The 22,024-nt window shown below is 41.6% G+C and overlaps 1 protein-coding gene across 1 annotated transcript in view; it reads left to right on the top strand.

Moving 5' to 3' along the window:
* The window catches only part of LOC135526149 (ALK tyrosine kinase receptor-like), a 759,574-nt gene that overhangs the window by 704,329 nt on the left and 33,221 nt on the right, over positions 1-22,024 (top strand). Inside the window, 7 exon segments of the mRNA XM_064954281.1 lie at positions 4,773-4,911; positions 6,349-6,519; positions 8,339-8,437; positions 8,859-9,017; positions 11,245-11,358; positions 18,079-18,265; positions 21,085-21,175. Coding sequence (XP_064810353.1) covers positions 4,773-4,911; positions 6,349-6,519; positions 8,339-8,437; positions 8,859-9,017; positions 11,245-11,358; positions 18,079-18,265; positions 21,085-21,175 — 960 coding nt within the window.

The following is a 22,024-nucleotide window of genomic DNA, read 5'->3' as shown; positions in this document are numbered from 1 at the left end:
AGGCCAGCTATTGTGAAAGAATACTTGTGGATCTTGTTGATTTCCTCTATCGCTTCAAGAGGCCTACTGTCCACCTGGTAATTGTATGGTTAACGTGTCACCTTCAGATGGATGTGTGGTTTCAGAGAGAAGCCAGCTGTGAACGACCAGACACGGTGGATGACATCCTTTTCCTGCACAGCAATTTGAAGAGATCTAGTGTCATCACTGTTTTTTAAGCTATTGTTTTGGTATATTAATTTGTTTTCTAATATTTGAAGGCTCTTTAAAGTGATTTGAATTGTCAATGTGCATTGTGAAGGGAAAAATTCAGTCCTTAATTCATGGCACGGTTTATTTTTAGCCAAATCAAAATCAAATAATTTTTTATTTGCCACATACACATGTTTAGCAGATGTTATTTCGGGTGTATCAAAACACTTGTGTTCTAGCTCCAACAGTGCAGTAATATCTAACAATTCACAACAATCCACAGAAACTAAAAGTAAAACAATTGAATTAAGGAATATACAATTATATAAATATTAGGATGAGCAATGTCGGAGTGACAGAATATAATACATTATATACATATGATATAAGTAAAGCAAAAATATGTTAAAATTATTAAAGTGACTAGTGTTCCATTATTAGAGTGGACAGTGATTTCAAGTCTATGTATATGGGGCAGCAGCCTCTAAGGTGCAGAGTTACATAAACCGGTGGAAGCCGTCTAGTGGTGGCTATTTAACAGTCTGATGGCCATGAGATAGAAGCTGTTTTTCAGTCTCTCGGTCCCAGCTTTGATGCACCTGTACTTACCTCACCTTCTGGGTGATAGCAGGGTGAATAGGTTGATGTCCTTGATGGTCTTTTTGGCCTTCCTGTGACATCAAGTGCTGTAGGTGTACTGGAGGGCAGGTAGTTTTCCCCCATTGATGCGTTGGGCAGACCGCACCACCCTCTGGAGAACCCTGCGGTTGCAGGGGGTGCAGTTGCCGTACCTGGCAGTGATACAGCCCAACAGCATGCTCTCTATTGTGCATCTGTAAAAGTTTGTGAGGGTTTTAGGTACCAAGCCAAATTTCTTCAGCCTCCTGAGGTTGAAGAGGCGCTGTCTGTGTTGGTGGACCATCGTCAATGATGTGTACACTGAGGAACTTGAAGCTTTAAACCTGCGCAACTGTGGTCCCATCGATGAGGATAGGGGTGTGCTCCCTCTGCTGTTTCCTGAAGTCCACGATCAGCTCTTTTGTTTTGTCGACATTGATAGAGGTTATTTCCCTGGCACCACACTCCCAGGGCACTCACCTCCCATCTGTAGGCTGTCTTGTCATTGTTGGTAATCAGGCCTACTACTATTGTGACGTCTGCAAACTTGATGATTGAGTTGGAGGCGTGCGTGGTCACACAGTCATGGGTGAACAGGGAGTACAGGAGGGGGCTGAGCAAAAAATACTTAAACGTACATGCAAAATACATGGTGTTAACTTTTAAATGATTAGAATGAATTATCCAAAGAGAGTGTAAAGAATTTTTTGGGGCCCCTGTGTTGAGTATCAATGAAGTGGAGGTGTTGTTTCCTACCTCCACCAGCTGGGGGAGGCCGGTCAGGAAGTCCAGGACCCAGTTAAACAGGGTGGGGTTCAGACCCAGGGCCCGAGCTTAATGATGAGCTTGGAGGGTACTATGGTGTTGAATCCTGAGCTATAGTCAATGAACAGCATTCTTCCATACGTATTCCTCTTGTCAGTGGTGGGGAAAGTACTTAATTGTCGTACTTGAGTAAAAGTAAAGATACCTTAATAGAACATTACTCAAGTAAAAGTGAATGTCACCCAGTAAAATACATCTTGAGTAAAGGTCTAAAAGTATTTGGTTTTAAATATACAGTGCCTTGCGAAAGTATTCGGTCCCCTTGAACTTTGCGACCTTTTGCCACATTTCAGGCTTCAAACATAAAGATATAAAACTGTATTTTTTTGTGAAGAATCAACAACAAGTGGGACACAATCATGAAGTGGAACAACATTTATTGGATATTTCAAACTTTTTTAACAAATCAAAAACTGAAAAATTGGGAGTGCAAAATTATTCAGCCCCTTTACTTTCAGTGCAGCAAACTCTCTCCAGAAGTTCAGTGAGGATCTCTGAATGATCCAATGTTGACCTAAATGACTAATGATGATAAATACAATCCACCTGTGTGTAATCAAGTCTCCGTATAACATTTCTGTCTGTATGTATTAACAGAAAACATTTATTGGGCTTGCAGAAAAATTCATTAATGCAGGAAAAGAGGAATAATAGCCTACTGACTGTCATCATAAAAACAATTAGACAAAAAAAGGTATATTATTTTGTTGGGTAACGGATCGGCTCTTGTAATTCATTAAGAGGTGGCTTCTATCTTCAATATAATCATTTATTCAGAAGGTTAAACCCATAGGTATTCGGCCTACAGTAAATTCAATTCAATTACCAGGTTAATTTTGCATTAGATTATTATAATCCATGCCTTCTGGGAATGTTTTTAAGTCCAAAAGTTATGGGTGCAGTTAGAAATGTGGCTGTGAGAAGTATCACAATGGAAACTTTTTATCCATCTGTCTGCATATTTCAAGACATGGCATATAAGGGTGCAGAGATACCATACCCTATGCGTTGGACGATACTTTTCTCATCAATCATCTTGAAAAACATATACTTAAAAACTGAAAATCAACCAATGTCCGCCTTGAAATGCTTTATTATCCAAATGTTGAAAGTGCATGTGATGCGGGCGCTGGAGATGGCGGTGTGAGCAGGTGGATCTGGGCAGGTGTGATGTAGTTGTAGTTTGTATGTGTATGTTTTGTATTGTCTAAAAAGATTAAATCAAATCTTACAAAAATATAAATAGGGAAAATGAAAGGCTTGCAAAACGCATTTGATTATTCATTATGAATAGGATTCATTTGATTTATTTTGTTAACATATTGTTTGTTAACAACACACACATCATGAGCAGATTAACTTGGTCAAAACATTTCTTTATTAAAGACTATCAGGAACAATATTGGTACTTATTTATTTTGATCCAAAGCCACAGATGAGTGAGTCACTCAGCCATATGCTGACAAATATAGCTTTATGCTGACAAATAGCCTACTAAATAGGCCAAGACTAAACAAATATATTAGATTGCCTAAATAAACTAGTACATCTCTTAAATAAATTAAGTTGCTCAGGTCTTGAAAATATGGGCAACACCACCCCCTTATTCTCGCTGCACTCTCTTTCATTCAGTTACTTCTTCATATCAGCAAAGAAGGACTTTCAGAAACTCACTTTATATAGAGAGGCTATCACTCTTTCACACTGTGGTGAATAAAGTTTGTTATTTAGAATGATTTATTTCTGTTTTTAGAGGGAGAGAAACCAAAAGCCCACCGTGCCTATTTTTCGAAAATAATCAGTCCACATGTCAAGTGTAATTGTATTTACCCAAGTTCTCTCTCAACTCCACGACCACCAGCAGCACCCGCAGCAACTTTTTGGGGGGCCTGATGCAGGAATCTAGTGCCAGAGAAGAGAGACTCTCGGACTGAAACATTCACACCTCCATTAATTTACGAAAAGATAGTCAATTGTGCCACAGTTTAGACTACCGATAGATAGCATTCTAATTCCCCCTTGTGATAGTGTGGTGCAATGAGAGAATTACACAATTTACCACAATCTGACACCGTCATGGCATAAGCTCAAAACTTTTAATTGAGGAACCACTATATCTGAGAGATTTTAGAAAGATTAGGACACATGTATTTATTTAATGTTATTTTTACATGCATTTAACACCTTATTTTTACCCTAAAAAAGTATCAATTTATACTTCCATTAATTTTCTAACTGGTACTGGGGGCATTCAGATGAGTCTTGTGAGTGTGTCCTAGAGCAAAACAACCGATGTGTAAGTGTTTATGAGAGTATCACTTTTGCACAGAGGGGTCATATTAGTGTGTATCCCAAACGGTTCGAAAACTACAGACAGGAGTTGGCAAATCGGATGTACTGACTTCAGATGAGTCTCCTGACACTTGTGGAAGTCATAGAGGAAAACATATGCGCACTCAATCAGGAATGGGAAGAATATCCTTCCAATTTCATTCAGCTAAGTTCAATTATATGTTTCTCACTATGAAGTCATATGATGTAAAAAATAAAATAATAATAATGGCACAAAGCATATCTTGTCTGCTGAATGAACTAGTCTCCAGCCTAGGCTGCCATTGACATTGCACATAGCCAGATAACAAAATAGGCCGACTCAGAATATGCTATTCTGTTCTTCTTACATACATTTTCCTCTTATCATAATGTTTCTTTAGACCGGCCTAAAATAAATAATGGATTTATTGTGATGGTGTAGGCTATATTAAATGGATTTATTAGACTTTTAAAAAATTCAGATGTTCTAAATGCACGCATCATGCGTGGAGGCCTGGAGATGCTAAATGTGTTGATGTTAAGTAACGGTTAATTACCCTAAGACCTGCAGGCATTTGTATAACAGTTACCGTCTGACAAAATTTCATGACCGACACAGCCCTAGTAAGATAAGGAAGTTAGGAAAGGAAATGAAAAGGGATATATTAGATATTTAGAGTACATGTTGTTGTTTCTTTCCTCGATTGAGCACCTGTGGCTTTTTATATTTAAGCTGGGTTGAAGCGGGTCTGGGCACACCCACATTAAATGTATAATATATGTTAGAGATTGGTGTCACACTGACTAATTTGCCATGATAACAGGTGGGGAGGGGTGTCCACATCCCCCTGATCATCGCAGGTGGAGGTGGGGGACGTGGGTACAGCAGCCAATCAGACAGCCAGAATGAGTTAATGGATGACCCCAATGTACCAGGGCGTAACGGGAAGTCTGGAGCGGCAGGTAAAACTTCCAACAACACTGTGTGTTTTGTGTTGTGAAGGACTGCTTGACTGTGTGTGTGTGTGTGTGTGTGTGTGTGTGTGTGTGTGTGTGTGTGTGTGTGTGTGTGTGTGTGTGTGTGTGTGTGTGTGTGTGTGTGTGTGTGTGTGTGTGTGTGTGTGTGTGTGTGTGTGTAAGTGTGCCTGCCTGTGTGCGCCTGTGTGTGTGTGTGCCTGCCTGTGTGTGCCTGTGTTTGTGTGTGTGTCAGCCTGTGTGCGCCTGTGTTTGTGGGTGTCTGTTTGCTCGTTCTGTGTGTTTGTGGGGGCATCTGCCTCAGTGTGTGCCCCCAATCCATTCTGGCCCCCTGTCTCCCGCTCCCTTGGTGCAGTTTGAGTTCAATACAACTACAGCTTTTTAAAGGCTTGCTCCCCAACTGAGTTATATTAACAACTCAATAGAATTATTTACCACTTTCATCTCCCAACCAAGTGTTTTCAGTGTCTTGTGCTCCATTATGTGTTTCAAATACCTTTTCTGTGTGGCTTGTTTGTACTTAGAGCTAGAGTATGCTTTAGCGGGGATAGGCAATTTTTGTTAACAGTATTGTATAAAGTTGGTTTATTTGTTAAGTTTTTTATACATTTTATATGTGAGAAATTGACTGTAGAACGTTGCATTGGAAACCATACACTCCTGTTTTGGGTGTACTCCAGGTTTGTGGTCTGTTTATGGCAAAAGAAAAGGTGAGTTTCATAGGACCCCTACATTACTGTAATTTTTTACACATCTCTGGCCTTTGGCTTACTGTGAGTGTTGCCCGGTGAGCGCAAATAATACATTTGCTCTGTCTGGTCTGTTTACTGTTTGTTGCTGGCGTAGGATTTGAATTTTTTTTTATGTTTTGGATGTACTTGTTTGTCTCATTTGACTGGTGGGAAAGAAGAGGAGAAAATAGGACAAGACGCTAGCTGGGCGAGTTTGTGTAGGATTAATTGTGGGTGTCTTCGTGCTAACTAGAGCTGGAGCTTGGTTTTGAGAGGAGAGGTGGAGGCCCCTACTACAAACTACTGCCAAGTCTCTATCAGATACAGAGGTGGTTACTGTCTTTCTGGCTCAGCGCTGGAAGCATTCCTGATTCTATTTCAGACATTGACCTGAGTGTGAATGGGTGGATGCTAGGGAGTTTCAATCAAATTAATCATAATATTACCATCTGCCATCCCATAAGAACGGCCTTTATCTACATGTTGGTGCCCCATATGAGGATGATCCTCCACATTATGGTGCCCATGTGAGGATTTGCTTGCAACATTTAAGGACTGTGACTGTCCAGAAATCAATCAATCAATTGATCAATTGTTCATTGATTGATTGGCTATCCAGAAGGTGTCAGTAAATGTAAGCACATGATTTAATCCAGTGTCTTAGTGTTTGTCCTTTGTATCTTTGTGTGTGTAGGTGGAGGCGGAGGTTGGAATGACAGTAACCCTGGGTCTCTGGGTGGGAGACCCCTAATACTTGGAGGCCAGGGGGGGCAACCGTGCCAGAAGTTGGGCTGGAAGACCCGAGGGGGCTTCGGGGGAGGGGGAGGCCCCTGTACATCCGGTGGTGGAGGAGGGGGGTATAGAGGTAGGTAAAAAATATATACAGTAAATATACAGTATATAGTAATATGAATATACATCCCGGTTCGATCCCGGCGCACAATTGGCCCAGCGTCATCCGGGTTAGGGGAGGGTAAATAAGAATTTGTTCTTTGTTCTGACTTGCCTAGTTAAATAAAGGTTAAATAAATAAATAAAATAATATAAAGCAGTGCATTCGGGAAAGTATTCAGACCCCTTGACTTTTTCCACATTTTGTTACATTGCAGCCTTATTCTAAAATGTATAAAATATTTTTTCCCCCTCATAAATCAACACACGATACCCCAGTTTCTCCCATTATTCTTTGCTGATCCTATCAAGCTCTATTTGGTTGGATGGGGAGTGTCGCGGCACAGCTATTTTCAGGTCTCTTCAGAAATGTTCGGGCTCTGGCTGGGCCACTCAAGGACATTCAGAAAACTTGTCCCAAAACCACTCCTGCGTTGTCTTGGCTGTGTGCTTAGGGTCATTGTCCTGTTGGAAGGTGAACCTTAGCCCCAGTCTGAGGTCCTGAGTGCTCTGGAGCAGGTTTTCATCAAAGATCTCTCTGTACTTTACTCCATTCACCTTTCCCTCGATCCTGACTAGTCGCCCAGTTCCTGCCAGTCAAAAACAGCATGATTCTGCCACCTCCATGCTTCACTGTAGGGATGGTGCCAGGTTTCTTTCAGACGTGACGCTTGTCATTCAGGCCAAAGAGTTCAATCTTGGCCTTATCAGATCAGAGAATCTTGTTTCTCATGGACTGAGAGTCCTTTAGGTGTCTTTTGGCAAACTCCAAGCGGGCTGTCATGTGCCTTTTACTGAGGAGTGACATCTGTCTGGCCACTTTACAATTAAGGTCTGATTGGTGGAGTGCTGCAGAGATGGTTGTCCTTCTGGAAAGTTCTCCCATCTCCACAGAGGAACTCTGGAGCTCTGTCAGAATGACTATCGGGTTCTTGGTAACCTCCCTGAGGTCTTGGGGACCTTCAATGCTGCAGAAATATTTTGGTACCCTTCCCCAGATCTGTGCCTTCGACCTTATGGCTTGGTTTCTACTCTGGCATGCATTCGTGGGACCTTTATATAGACAGGTGTGTGCCTTTCAATTGAATTTACCACAGGTGGACTCCAATCAAGTTGTAGGAACATCTAAAGGATGTTCAATGGAAACTGGATGCACCTGAGCTCAATTTCGAGTCTCATTGAAAAGGGTTTGAATACTTATGCAAATAATGTATTTATGTTTTTTTATTTGTAATAACTTTGCAAAAATATCTAAGAACCTGCTTTCGCTTTGTCATTATGGGGTATTGTGTGTAGACTGATGAGGGGAAAAAATGATTTAATCAATTTTAGAATAAGGCTGTAATGTAACAAAATTTGGAAAAGTGAAGGGGTCTGAATACTTTCCGAATTGTAGATGTCATGTAGATTTTCAATCACCCTATCTGTCACTTTGTCATTGTTGGTCCATAAAACTTTATTATCATTATTTATCATTAGATAATATCATCAGGTTGCACTTTAGATGAAATTAAACCTACTGTACATACCAGGGGTGTCAATCTAGTTCCATGGAGGGCCTAGTGTCTGTGGGTTTTTGATTTTTCCTTTCAATGAAGACCTAGACAACCAGGTGAGGGGAGTTCTTTACTAATTAGTGACCTTAATTCATCATTCAAGTTTAAAGGAGGAGCAAAAACCTGCAGACAATCGGCCCTTTGTGGAATGAGTTATACTATGGAGGTACTCTGTAGTAAGTTCGCTGACTGATTGCATCATTTTATTACCACGACCATCCCCTTCACTTTCTCTAGGTGGCAGCACCTCTGAAGCAAATGACCCAAAGCAGGACGGGGGTGACGGTTCCTCTTTCACCAACCCAGAGGGAGAGATCTTCCTGGATGCTCTGAAAGGTAACGGATGATGAAATGAGAGACAATTACAGTACACAGTCTATGAACTACAGTGTGGCGACTGGCAAGGTAGAGGTTAGTGAGGCGGACCAGTAGTAAGGTTGTTGGTTCAAGCTTCAGGCAGGCGTCAGGCAGGGTGATGAAGGTGGGAATTGAACTGGCAATCGGAGGTCTGCTGGTGTCTTCTCCTAGGTACCTTTCACTACTGTTGTGCCCTTGAGCAAAGCGCTGCTCTGCAGTTGACACTGTGCTGCTCCCAGCCTATTATATTCTATTATTTTCTATTCTAGTATATGGAGGCTATTGCATCTGTAACATTGCATATTGTGGGTTGAGGAATAAAGCAAAGGGGCAGCATATACGGTAAGACATCTGCACAGAGCATATCCGTTGACCATTTCCTGTGTCTGTGCCTGTATAGGGATGGAAAGTGATGGAGAAGTGATCATCTGCCCCGTGCAGAACTGTAGCCACTGTGAGACGGGCGAGTGTCATGAGAACGAGGAGGGGACAATGTGTTACTGTGACGAGGACCTCGAACTTGCCCCCGACGGTGTCTCTTGTGTCAATGCATCAACAGGTCAGAGACACACACACACACACTACCTTTGTAATATAACAATCAGAGATGTGCCTTGCTCAATTTGATGACTATAATAGAATTCTACATATAAATTAAAACATAATTAATCTTCCTTAAATCATCCACTTAAAAGTAATCTATTAGCAGGGGTTCTATACTTTATTGAATCTTACTCATAGGAAATGCTTTTTATTGATGTAGTAATAATTCACTAATTGTTATAATTTTTTGATCAATACTTAGGATAGCTTGCAGAGGTGAAATCATTGTTCCATATTACTTTTCCAGACTTGGGTCAAAAACATAAGTCATGTTCTTTTAAAAACTTTAAAGGTTAGTACTTGAAAGTATTTTAATGTGTGCTTGACTGACCTTGGAGTTTGCATTTTGTGGACTATACCATTGGTGACCATTGTGTAGTACATGTAAAGTATTGAAATAATATGCCGTATGCAGGCGCTAATAGAAGTTTATTATGGTTCTTGTCTGGGTAAACAAAGATTCTGAGCCAACACAAAAAATTATCCATCACCAAAAGATGACTGTGACAACAATATATTCTGTAGTGGTTGGCACTAATATCGAACATTTTATATGATATAGCTCTCAGATCATTCATACCAGGCGCAATGGGCAGTCAGCAAGCAGATGTATGGACTTATCAGAGCTGTGGAAGTCAACAGAAAAGTTATTTTTTTATATAGTCGATATCTAGTATTATCGTTAGATTGATATTAGAATAGATTTTCCATATTTGTATCCATCCATAGGATTAGCAATTAGAACTTGTGCCCATCACTAATATTCACTTAATTTTGTGATGCTCTTTGTCATGACTGTCCTGTAAGGATCTTGAATGGGTCAGATCAGCTTGGCAATGGATCACAATAACCAGACCCTCTCTTACCCACAGAAGAGGGGAGGAGGGAGCTGGTGTGGGATTGACACCTCACCTACTGTAACTTGAAAACTATATACACTAGGTATATGAAGTCTCCATCGTCTATGTTGTATTTTAAATATGACAAATTTATGAAAGTATTTTTCCGAAGATAGGAATATGATTTTAGGAGCCATAAGAGATAGTTTGTCTCCTATAAACAATGCACAGTAAGTAGCCACGCCCCGAGCGAAGTCAGAGAGCGTGTCAGCCTGACAGAACCCTGTTGACCAGAGTGTATAAAAGGATTGGTAAAGATATTAACATGGAGACCAGAGAGACGTTTTAGCTGCAGCTCACGTCCAAAGTGGTTTGATCTCTGAATATCAACACAAGGTAGAGAAGAGAAACTCCCCTCCTGGAAAATCACTGGTGCAGCTGATTAGCTGTCCTAAGGAACGTATCTAGAAAAGCGAATTTAAGTGGGACCATTCTACTACTCTTCAAACCATTCTATTCTACTACCCTTCTCAAATCACCGTATTCAACTACTCTCATCACTAATGGGAACCGTCGAAACGGCTGGCTAGCCTATCATCCAAGGAGCATCTTCCAGAGTGAACAACAGTAGAAGACAGAGGGTAGGGGGGACCCCTTTTGGACAATCAGAGCCTTACATGCTTTCCACTGAAATCTCAACACCCTTCCTTAGGAGGGCTGGTACCGACAGAGATCCACAGTGAACAAAGGCATTTAAACGTAAAAATATTCATGATTTCTTACTCCAAACGGACGGTGGTTCGTGTGCAAAGTATATGATTACTGTGAGAGTAGTTCCTAAAATGTATCAACGATAAGTGTCTCTTTCTCTCTCTATCTACATCTCCTTTGTAACATGTCGCCATATGTTGTCAGTCCGCTAGGGACCTTATCCTAATGTATTAAGTGTGTATGTTTATCCTCTGTTATCATTTAGTTAGCTAGTAAATAAATAATTAAACCAATTTGTGTAGTACTGAATTAGTAAGGCTGGGATTTTTGCAGATACAGGAGGTTACGACTGTTCAGAATGACGATATGATATGAGGTTGTGATTAATTTGTTGACTGTTTTATAGATGTGATAGAGTTTAATTCGGGAGATGGTAACTCTTTAACCAACAACTCTCGTGGTGCCCCAAATTCCTAATGAGTTAATTGTTACATGATTAATTTAATCGGGTAATAATTCAAGATAGTTAGTTATTTTGATAAATAACAGTCATCAGATGATTGAAAGTAAATTCACGACATCTTCTAATAAGATGTACTTGACCCAGATCTGAACTCTTCTCTCCCCTGGCAGAGGTGTCTCCGCTGCCACCCCAGCCCTCCCTGTCCCATCTGGCCCTGGGTCTGTCTGTGGGGACCTCAGCCCTCATCGCTGCCCTGCTGCTAGCTGTGTCTGGAGTCATGATCAGTGAGTGGTGAAATGCGACGGATACAGTTGTGTGCACACACACACACGCAAGCTTACGCGGAATCACACAGGCACACAAACACACAAAAGTTGGTGTAAGGCATATTAAAAACATGTAGGTATCTATACATACTGTGAGAACACAACACACACCATTACATGTGAACACGTTATGTGTGCACAAGCACGCGTATGTGCATACACACACACTCAGGAAGATTGATGCGCACAGACAAGGTACTTTGATGGATTAATGGTTGATCCTTCGCAGACCTAACACGTCATCAGAGTGCGACGTATGTTTGTTGTTGTTGAACGCTGTTGAATGCCAAAACCTGAACTAGAGACCTCGAGTTTAAAAGCTAACACATCCTAGATCTGAATGAATGAAATATTCTTATGATATACTTTTTTCTTTACATAGTTGAATGTGCTGACAACAAAATCACACAAAAAGTATCAATGGAAATCAAATGTATCAACCCATGGAGGTCTTTGATGTAATGTCCTTAAAACAAGTCAAAATGAGGCTCAGTAGTGTGTGTGGCCTCCACGTGCCTGTATGACCTCCCTACAAAGCCTGGGCATGCTCCTGATGAGGTGGCGGATGGTCTCCTGAGGGATCTCCTCCCAGACCTGGACTAAAGCATCCACCAACTCCTGGACAGTCTGTGGTGCAACGTGGCGTTGGTGGATGGAGCGAGACATGATGTCCCAGATGTGCTCAATTGGATTCAGGTCTGGGGAACGGGCGGGCCAGTCCATAGCATCAATGCCTTCCTCTTGCAGGAACTGCTGACACACTCCAGCCACATGAGGTCTAGCATTGTCTTGCATTAGGAGGAACCCAGGGCCAACCGCACCAGCATATGGTCTCACAAGGGGTCTGAGGATCTCATCTCGGTACCTAATTGGCAGTCAGGCTACCTCTGGCGAGCACATTGAGGGCTGTGCGGCCCCCCCAAAGAAATGCCACCCCACACCATGACTGACCCACCGCCAAACCGGTCATGCTGGAGGATGTTGCAGGCAGCAGAACGTTCTTCACGGCGTCTCCAGACTATGTTATGTCTGTCACATGTGCTCAGTGTGAACCTACTTTCATCTGTGAAGAGCACAGGGCGCCAGTGGCGAATTTGCAAATCTTGGTGTTCTCTGGCAAATGCCAAACGTCCTGCACGCTGTTGAGCTGTAAGCACAACCCCCACCTGTGGACGTTGGGCCCTCATACCACCCTCATGGAGTCTGTTTCTGACCGTTTGAGCAGACACATGCACATTTGTGGCCTGCTGGAGGTCATTTTGCAGGGCTCTGGCAGTGCTCCTCCTGCTCCTCCTTGCACAAAGGCGGAGGTAGTGGTCCTGCTGCTGGGTTGTTGCCCTCCTACGGCCTCCTCCACGTCTCCTGATGTACTGGCCTGTCTCCGTGTAGCGCCTCCATGCTCTGGACACTACGCGACAGACACAGCAAACCTTCTTGCCACAGCTCGCATTGATGCGCCATCCTGGATGAGCTGCACTACCTGAGCCACTTGTGTGGGTTGTAAAGTGAAAGCACTGCCAGCATTCAAAAGTGACCAAAATATCAGCCAGGAAGCATAGGAACTGAGAAGTGGTCTGTGGTCACCACCTGCCGAACCACTCCTTTATTGGGGGTGTCTTGCTAATTGCCTATAATTTCCACCTGTTGTCTATTCCATTTGCACAACAGCATGTAAAATGTATTGTCAATCAGTGTTGCTTCCTAAGTGGACAGTTTGATTTCACAGAAGTGTGATTGACCTGGAGTTACATTGTGTAACCTCTTGAAACTCCCCATCCCGGATCCGGGATTGTGACTAAGCCTCAGGCTCATTAGCATAACGCAACGTTAACGATTTCTGAAAATCGCAAATAAAATTAAAATAATGCGTTTGCTCTCAAGCTTAGCCTTTTCTTAACAACACTGTCATCTCAGATTTTCAAAATATGCTTTTGAACCATAGAAATTGACTAATTTGTGTAAGAGTATGCAAAGCTAGCATAGCATTTTGTGTAGCATGTAGCACGCAACATTTTCACAAAAGCCAGATAACCAAATAAATAAAATCATTTACCTTTGAAGAGCTTCTGATGTTTTCAATGAGGAGACTCCCAGCCACATACCAAATGCGCAGTGTTTCCTGAAAGCGTCTGTGTGTAGGAGAAATCGTTCCGTTTTCTACATTGCGCCTGGCTACCGAAACGAACCGAAAATGCAGTCACCTACAACGTGAAACTTTTTCCGGATTAACTACATAATATCGACCGAAACATGGCAAACGTTGTTTGGAATCAATCCTCAAGGTGTTTTTTCACATATCTCTTCATTGACATGCAGTTCGTGGAAGCTTGCTTCTCTCTCTGTGCCCCATGGAAAAATACTGGCAGGTGACTTTTGCGCACCAATTTCGGCGCAGGACACCGGGCGGACACGTGGTAAATGTGGTCTCTTATGGTCAATCTTCCAACGATCTGCCTACAAATACGTCACAATGCTGCAGACACCTTGGGGAAACGACAGAAAGGGCAGACTCATTCCTCTTGCGTTCACAGCCATATAAGGAGATCATGAAAGACAGAGCCTCAAAAATCCTTGTCATTTCCTGGATGCCAAGTCATCTTGGTTTTGCCTGAAGCTCACGTTAAAGGGCACGCACAGAGAAGATATTTGTATTTCTGGACACGTCAGAGTGTTTTCTTTCGAACAGTAGCAATTATATGCATAGTCGAGCATCTTTTTGTGACAAAATATCTTGTTTAAAACGGGAACGTTTTTCTTCCAAAAATGAAATAGCGCCACCATAAGTGTAAGAGGTTAAGTGTTCCCTTTATTTTTTGAGCAGTGTACTTTGTTTAGGATGCTGCGGCTCTGTTGGGCTGGTGGACGCCGCTCTGGTCTGGTGGAAGTTTCACTCTCCACAGCTTACTGGCCGGTGCTCAGCAGGGTTCCATCCCCGAAGGGGTCTCCCCCTTCCATGGAGAACAGAGCCATTCTCGACCCAACCAACCAGCCATGGACATACGTCACTCGCCGTGAAAGACGAAGAAAGCATCCTCTCGCAAAGATATCTCCTTTGCCACCCTGGATCCAGAGGTTCCAGCACCTTCGTCCTTGGGGGCTTCCCATTCAAAATCAGATCCAGGGGTACCTGCGTCTTCGTCCTATGTTCTGTCTCCCTCTCCGGAGGCTTCTACCTCGGGTTCAGATGCTCAAAGCTCCCACCCTCATCAGACCATGAGACCGACTAAGAGACCGGCCCATTCAACATCACCAGCTGTCATTACAGGCAGCTTTATGGTGTATGGTGAGAAACATCTCGTCCCAAATGCAAACACACTGTACTACCCAGGAGCAAGAATACAGGAAATCACAAGGCTACTTCCGACTGTTCTGCGACAGATGCCGGGTAATTACATTGTCGTAGTCCATGTGGGGTTAAACAACATCAGGAGGGCTAGCTGGGAACATTTGAAAATGTATTTTTTAAAGAACTGATTTTAGCATTAAAAGACTAAAAAACTGCCAATCATTTCAGGTCCAGGACCATCGTTGGAACGCGGGTGTGAAGATTACTGCTGGAAAAATATTACTGTAGCTCTGCTGGATTCACTTTTATAGATAACTTTGACATCTTCTGGAAACAGAAGATAGTCTACAGGAATGACGGAGTCCATCCAAATCATCTTGGCTCCACGCATTTCAAGTTTGTGTTGAAACAATGACTTTTCAATTATCCAAGGCCAGCTCAGTAAATCCCTATTATTGTGACAATGAGTCTTCATAATGCTGCATCTAATGTACATGATCCTAGGGGCATTGGCAAACACTGTAAGTAATTTAATTTATGTGCCACTAATTGCACCGAATACCTTTGTTAATCAAGTAAGGCAGCTTTTGTATGCAGTAATAATGAGCCTATGAACCAGAGTTACACTGTTAGAACTGAGGTGGTGTGCCCTAGTAGGAAGACCACTTTGTGCAGCTCACCCTGCACTATCTGCTCCAATATAAATAATATGAGCAAGTCTACTTCTGATAAGCTTCCCAGTAAAGCATTGAAAACAATCAAGCAACCAAGAAAAGTGCTACAAATAGCTCATATTAACATATGCAGCCTGTAACAGATGACATTCATATTCTGACTATATCTGAAACTCACTTAGAAAATACCTTTGATGATACAGTGGTAGCAATACATGGTTACCTAAAAGACTGAAATGCCACCGGGGGCGGTGTTGCGATCTATATTCACAACCACATTCCTGTAAATCTTAGAGACGATCTAATGTTAAATACTGTAATTACTCTACCAATCCTGATGTCCTAGTCTTGTCTGAATCCTTGCTGAGGAAGGCCACCAAAAATTCTGAAATCTCCATCCCCAACTACAACACTTTCCGTGAAAATAGAACTGCCAAAGGGGGCGGAGTTGCAATCTACTGCAGAGAGAGCCTCCAGAGTTCTGTCTTACTATCCAGGTCTGTGCACAAACAGTTTTGAGCTTCTACTTTATAAAATCCACCTTTCCTTAAATAAGTCTCTCCCTGTTGCCGCTTGTTATAGACCCCCCTCAGCCTCCAGCTGTGACCTGGACACCATATGTGAATTGATTGCCCCCCATCTATCTTCAGAGTTTGTACTGTTAGGTGACCTAAACAGGGATATGCTTAACACCCAGGACGTTCTACAATCTAAACTAGATGTCCTCAATCTCACATAAATTATCAAGGAACCTACCAGGTATAACCATAAATCTGTAAACATGGGTACCCTCATAGATATCATACTGACCAACTTGCCCTCCAAATACACCTCTGCTGTCTTCAAACAGGATCTCAGCGATCACTGCCCCATTGCTTGCATCCGTAATGGGTCTGCGTTCAAACGTCAATTTGAACGCAGACCCACCCAAGACAGTAGTTTAGGAATTGTTAGTTAGATTACTTGTTGGTTATTACTGCATTGTCGGAACTAGAAGCACAAGCATTTCGCTACACTCGCATTAACATCTGCTAACCATGTGTATGTGACAAATAAAATTTGATTTTCTCATCACTGTCAAACGCTCCCTAAAATACTTCAGAGAGCAGGCCCGGGTATCCTGGAAGGAAATTGACCTCATCGCGTCAGTAGAGGATGCCTGGTTGTTCTTTAATCACGTCTCAGTAAAGACCAAGACATCTGGATTGGAGCTGTGAACCTACACTTTAAATTGATCCATTTTAGGTAATAAGCTTCTAGTGTGGTAGAGTGGCTAGACGGAAGCCCCTCCTCAGTAAAAGACACATGACAGCCTGCTTGGTGCCAAAAGGCACCTAAAGGACTCCCATACCATGGGAAACAAGATTCTCTGGTCTGATGAAACCAAAATTGAACTCTTTGGCCTGAATACCAAGCGTCATGTCTGGAGGAAATGTGGCACCATTCCTACAGTGAAGCATGGTGCTGGCAACATCATATTGTGGGTATGTATTGGTATGTATTTTGTGGGTATGTACGGCAGGGACTGGGAGACTAGTTAGGATCAATGGGAAAGACGAACGGAGCAAAGTATACAGAGAACCTTGATGAAAACCTCAGGACCTCAGACTGAGGCTAAGGTTCACCTTCCAACAGGACAATGACCCTAAGCACACAGCCAAGACAACACAGGGGTAGCTTTGTAAAAAGTATCTGAATGTCCTTGAGTGGCCCAGCCAGAACCCGGACTTAGACTTGATCAAACATCTCTGGAGAGACTTGAAAATAGCTGTGCAGCGACGTTCCCCATCCAACCTGAAAGAGCTTGAGAGGATCAGCAGAGAAGAATGGGAGAAACTCCCCAAATACAGGTGTGTCAAGCTTGTAACGTCATACCCAAGAAGACTTGAGGCTGTAATCGCTGCCAAAGATGCTTCAACAAAGTACTTAGTAAAGGGTCAGAATACTTGTGCAAATATCATAATTCAGTTTTGTATTTGTAATCATTTTCTAAAAAACCTGTCATGATGGGGTAATGTGTGTAGTTTGAATAGGGGAAAAACAAGCCTTCTAAATGTCTTCTGGAGGCTTTATTATTTATGAAGCCTTAATAAAATATACTCCATTTAAAGAGTAGGCAAATAAGAATGTATGTCTTCCTGCTCACTTTGTCATATTGTTGGCAAAGTATCAACTTTTAATTGTTTTTTTTTCAAATAGTGCTTTATTTTCAGACTACAGTATCACCACATATTAAATGAAATGCACAAGTGGTTTTGAATAACTTCAGTTGATTCTAGAGACATAAAACTTTCACGATACAATAACTTGATTTTTCATTGGCATGGAAATATATTTTTTAGGTCACCATACAGCAGTGATTCCTATCCTTTTTCAGTTACTGTAGCACCGACTGAATTTCGCTCAGCCCATAGTACCCCTGAAGTACCCCATCATGTGCATTTTACCTGTAGGCCTATGATATCATAAGTATTCCCAAGCATCCCCTGTGGATAGGCCAAGTACCTCTTGTGGTCCTAGAACCCCTGGTTGAGAACCACTACCATACAGAATACACTAAATCAATACACGATAATACAACATACAAGGGCATTGCACATGGAGGGGAATGACTGCTATCAATTTATGTGAAAAATAATCCAGGATGCTGACATTTTACATCCCTTCACATATCTGTCCATGTTTCCTCATAATATATTAATATTCTTGTCTATGCAGTGTACAGACGGAAGCACATAGAGCTACAGTCCATTCAGCTGGAGCTCCAGAGCCCAGACTGTAAACTGAGCAAGCTGAGGGCCTCCACCATCATGACCGACTACAACCCCAACTACTGCTTCGCTGGGAAGACCGCCTCTGTCAACGACCTGAAGGAGGTGCCCCGACGCAACATCTCCCTAACCAGGTAAACTAGCCTGTAAAAATTGAGCGACAGAGGACCACAACAAAAATAACTAGAATACGTTGTTGTTGTTTTAACTTCTTGCGTCGGGCAATCCCGGATCCAGGATTCTATTTATAGCCTCAAGCTCATTAGCATAACGCAACGTTAACTATTCATGAAAATCGCAAATGAAATGAAATAAATATATTTTCTCTCAAGCTTAGACTTTTGTTAACAACACTGTCATCTCAGATTTTCAAAATATGCTTTTCAACCATAGCTAAACAAGCATTTGTGTAAGAGTATTGATAGCTAGCATAGCTATAAGCCTAGAATTCAGCCAGCAACATTTTCACAAAAACAAGAAAATCATTCAAATAAAATCATTTACCTTTGAAGAACTTCAGATGTTTTCAATGAGGAGACTCTCAGTTAGATAGCAAATGTTCAGTTTTTCAAAAAAAATATTATTTGTGTAGGACAAATCGCTACGTTTTGTTCACGTTTGGCTATGAAAAAACCTGTATCCAGTTATAGCCTCAAGCTCATTAGCATAACGTAACGTTAACTATTTATGAAAATCGCAAATGAAATGAAATTAATGTGCTAGCTCTCAAGCTTAGCCTTTTCTTAACAACACTGTCATCTCAGATTTTCAAAATATGCTTTTGAACCATAGCAAAACAAGCATTTGTGATAGCTAGCGTAGCATTTAGCATAGCATTTAGCGGGCAACATTTGCACAAAAACCAGAAAAGGATTCAAATAAAATAATTTACCTTTGAAGAACTTCGGATGTTTTCAATGAGGAGACTCTCAGTTACATAGCAAATGTTCAGTTTTTCCTGAAAGATTCTTTGTGTAGGAGAAATCGCTCCGTTTTGTATATCACGTTTGGGTACCAAAAAAAAACGAAAATTCAGTCATCAAAACGGCGAACTGTTTTCCAAATTAACTCCATAATATCGACTGAAACACGGCAAACGCTGTTTAGAATCAATCCTCAATGTGTTTTTCACATATCTCTTCATTGATATATTGTTCGTGGTAGTCTCCTTTCTCTGGTGAATCGCTTGGAAAAAGACGTGCAGTTGAAGATGACGCACCAATTTCGACGGAGGACACTGGGCGGACACCTGGCAAATGTAGTCTCTTATGGTCAATCTTCCGATGATATGCCTACAAATACGTCACAATGCTGCAGACACCTTGGGGAAACGATAGATCGGGCAGGCCCATTCCTTGCGCATTCACAGCCATATAAGGAGACAATGGAAAACAGAGCCTCAAAAATCCTGCTCATTTCCTGGTTGAAGTTTCATCTTGGTTTTGCCTGTAGCATCTGTTCTGGGGCACTCACAGACAATATATTTGAGTGTTTTCTTTCCAAAGCTATCAATTATATGCATAGTCGAGCATCTTTTTGTGACAAAATATTGCGCTTAAAACGGGAACGTTTTTTTATCCAAAAATTAAATACTGCCCCTAGAGTTCAAAGAGGTTAAACTACACCCAACAATGTAACAGCATAAGCTCTAATAAAGTGTAGTGTAACAGTATCAGCTCTAATAAAGTCTTAATTTAAGTCAGAATTTCCCACACCCATGGAGTTAGGGACCCAACACTCTTGGGGTGTTAGGGTATTAACACTTTAAAAAGTATTATCTTAACACTATTCCAGTGGGTCACATACTGTATACACACTAAGAAATTGTTTACTTTAACACTGTGGGTGTTAAAATTATTATCACAAATTTTCAGTGTAAATTTGCAACGCAGACTTTTGAAAGCATGGGCATTTCATGTTCAGTATCACTAATTCGCTATAAAAAAAATATGAGATGAGTTCAAATGGAATCAACAATGTTTTTGTTAAGTAGTGATGGGGAAACAAAGCTTCCTGGAGCATTGAGGCTTTCCAGCCAATTCTGTTGAAAATAGTTTACTCAAAGGCTTTTATCAACAGTGTACACTAGTGGCGCCTGTTGGTAAAAATAATTTAGAGCAGCTAAATTATTGTAGATGACGACTCACGCGACTTAGCGCATGCACAGTAAAGCCTTTTTATATCGACTTGATGCTGGTTCGCTGGCAACCAATGTCCCAAACACTGCGAAGGCTGGTCACCAACAAAAACACTATGAAGGCTGGTCACCAGCCTATGCTGGTCTATGTTGTTTTTTTCAGCAGGGTTAGGTTAGAAGTCACGTTTATACGACTCATAATAAAGTGAGTGTATACATTTTTAGCTGGTGAGCCCTGCAGGAATTGAACCTAAGACCTTTGATTTGCTAACACCATGCTCTTACGACTGAGCCACACAGGACCAGAAAGCATATCTTCTGCTGCCATTCAGTGGAATGTCAGTTGTTCCTTCTGCTTTGCAAAGTAAAGCAATTCAGTAAAATGGACTTCCATGCTGAAGTCGGAAATGTCTTCCAAATATCTGAAAACTGATCAAACTTATTTTAATATTATATGGATGGTAGTTTCATACGGTAGTTGCCTGTACAATCCCAATGCAATGTTCTCACAAAGCACCAACATTACAGGTGACCCAGTGACCCCTGAAAACCATGGTATTTATTGTTCGGAGGCATCAGTACTTTAGATGTTTGAGGTTATAGTATATCACGGTGAAAAGCTAAGCTTGCCACCTGCTGCAATACTGTCCATAGGCCCACTTTCCTTCCACTCAGTAATCAATGACCTCGACTGTAGAAAGATTACTAAGTGCTGTGTGTGTGTGTGTGTGTGTGTGTGTGTGTGTGTGTGTGTGTGTGTGTGTGTGTGTGTGTGTGTGTGTGTGTGTGTGTGTGTGTGTGTGTGTGTGTGTGTAGGGGACTGGGACATGGTGCCTTCGGTGAGGTGTATGAAGGGATGGCAGTGGGGATACCTGGAGAGTCCAATCCCATGCAAGTAGCAGTTAAGGTGAGCCCTGGCACAAACAAACAAGCAAAACAACAAACAAACAAGCAATTTACACAGAATATACAGGGCCTCAAACATCACGAGTATCAGCAAGAATGTGTGTGTATTTTGTACATATGAGCATTTTAACCCGAGTTAAGCTTGCGTGAATGGAATGGAATTCCCTTTGTATGCACTTTTCTCTAAATGCTTTAAGTCTCTTTGAATTTAAAGCATGAGAACAGCATGCTATTCATCCACTATTAGTTTGGGGTGGAGATCAAAGAAATGAAATTTTGGCCTTCAGATGAGCCGAATTCTGACCTTGACTTAATTACCTCATAATTTTACCACCTTCACACACGAGGAAACGATGAATACAGCTCCAAGTGGAACAAAATCGAGTGTATTTCTTCCCTATATAAATAACACCATTCTCCGTGCACTGTAATTTACTAACTGATAAGAGCTATTTGATAACAGCTTGGTAAATTAGTAAGTCGTTTGGATAAGGGGATTTTAAATATAAATGACAATTGGTTTATATATATTTTACCTTATGGTCACTGGAGACAAATGTGAAACCAGTCATAAGGCAGCAAACTGAAGCATATCAGCATATCACTGTAGCCACCGTCACTTATACACCATACATTCAGAACTGTCACTTTAGTGTTAGTTTCCTTACATTTTTTGCATTATTCAATTACTAGGTTAGTTTACCTTTTTTTTCCTCTGTCACGTTTGTGTGGTCGATCCTAAGGATCGCTAGCAATAGTGGGCCATATTAGGCTAACGTATTACAAGGTGTGCTATAATTGGGGACATGTAGCCTATTTGAGTTACTATGGAATGCAGACCATGCGTAGC

This window comes from Oncorhynchus masou, chromosome 32 (genome assembly GCF_036934945.1).
Source record: "Oncorhynchus masou masou isolate Uvic2021 chromosome 32, UVic_Omas_1.1, whole genome shotgun sequence".
NCBI classification, from domain to species: Eukaryota; Metazoa; Chordata; class Actinopteri; order Salmoniformes; family Salmonidae; genus Oncorhynchus; species Oncorhynchus masou.
This window is presented reverse-complemented; position numbering and strand designations above follow the sequence as displayed.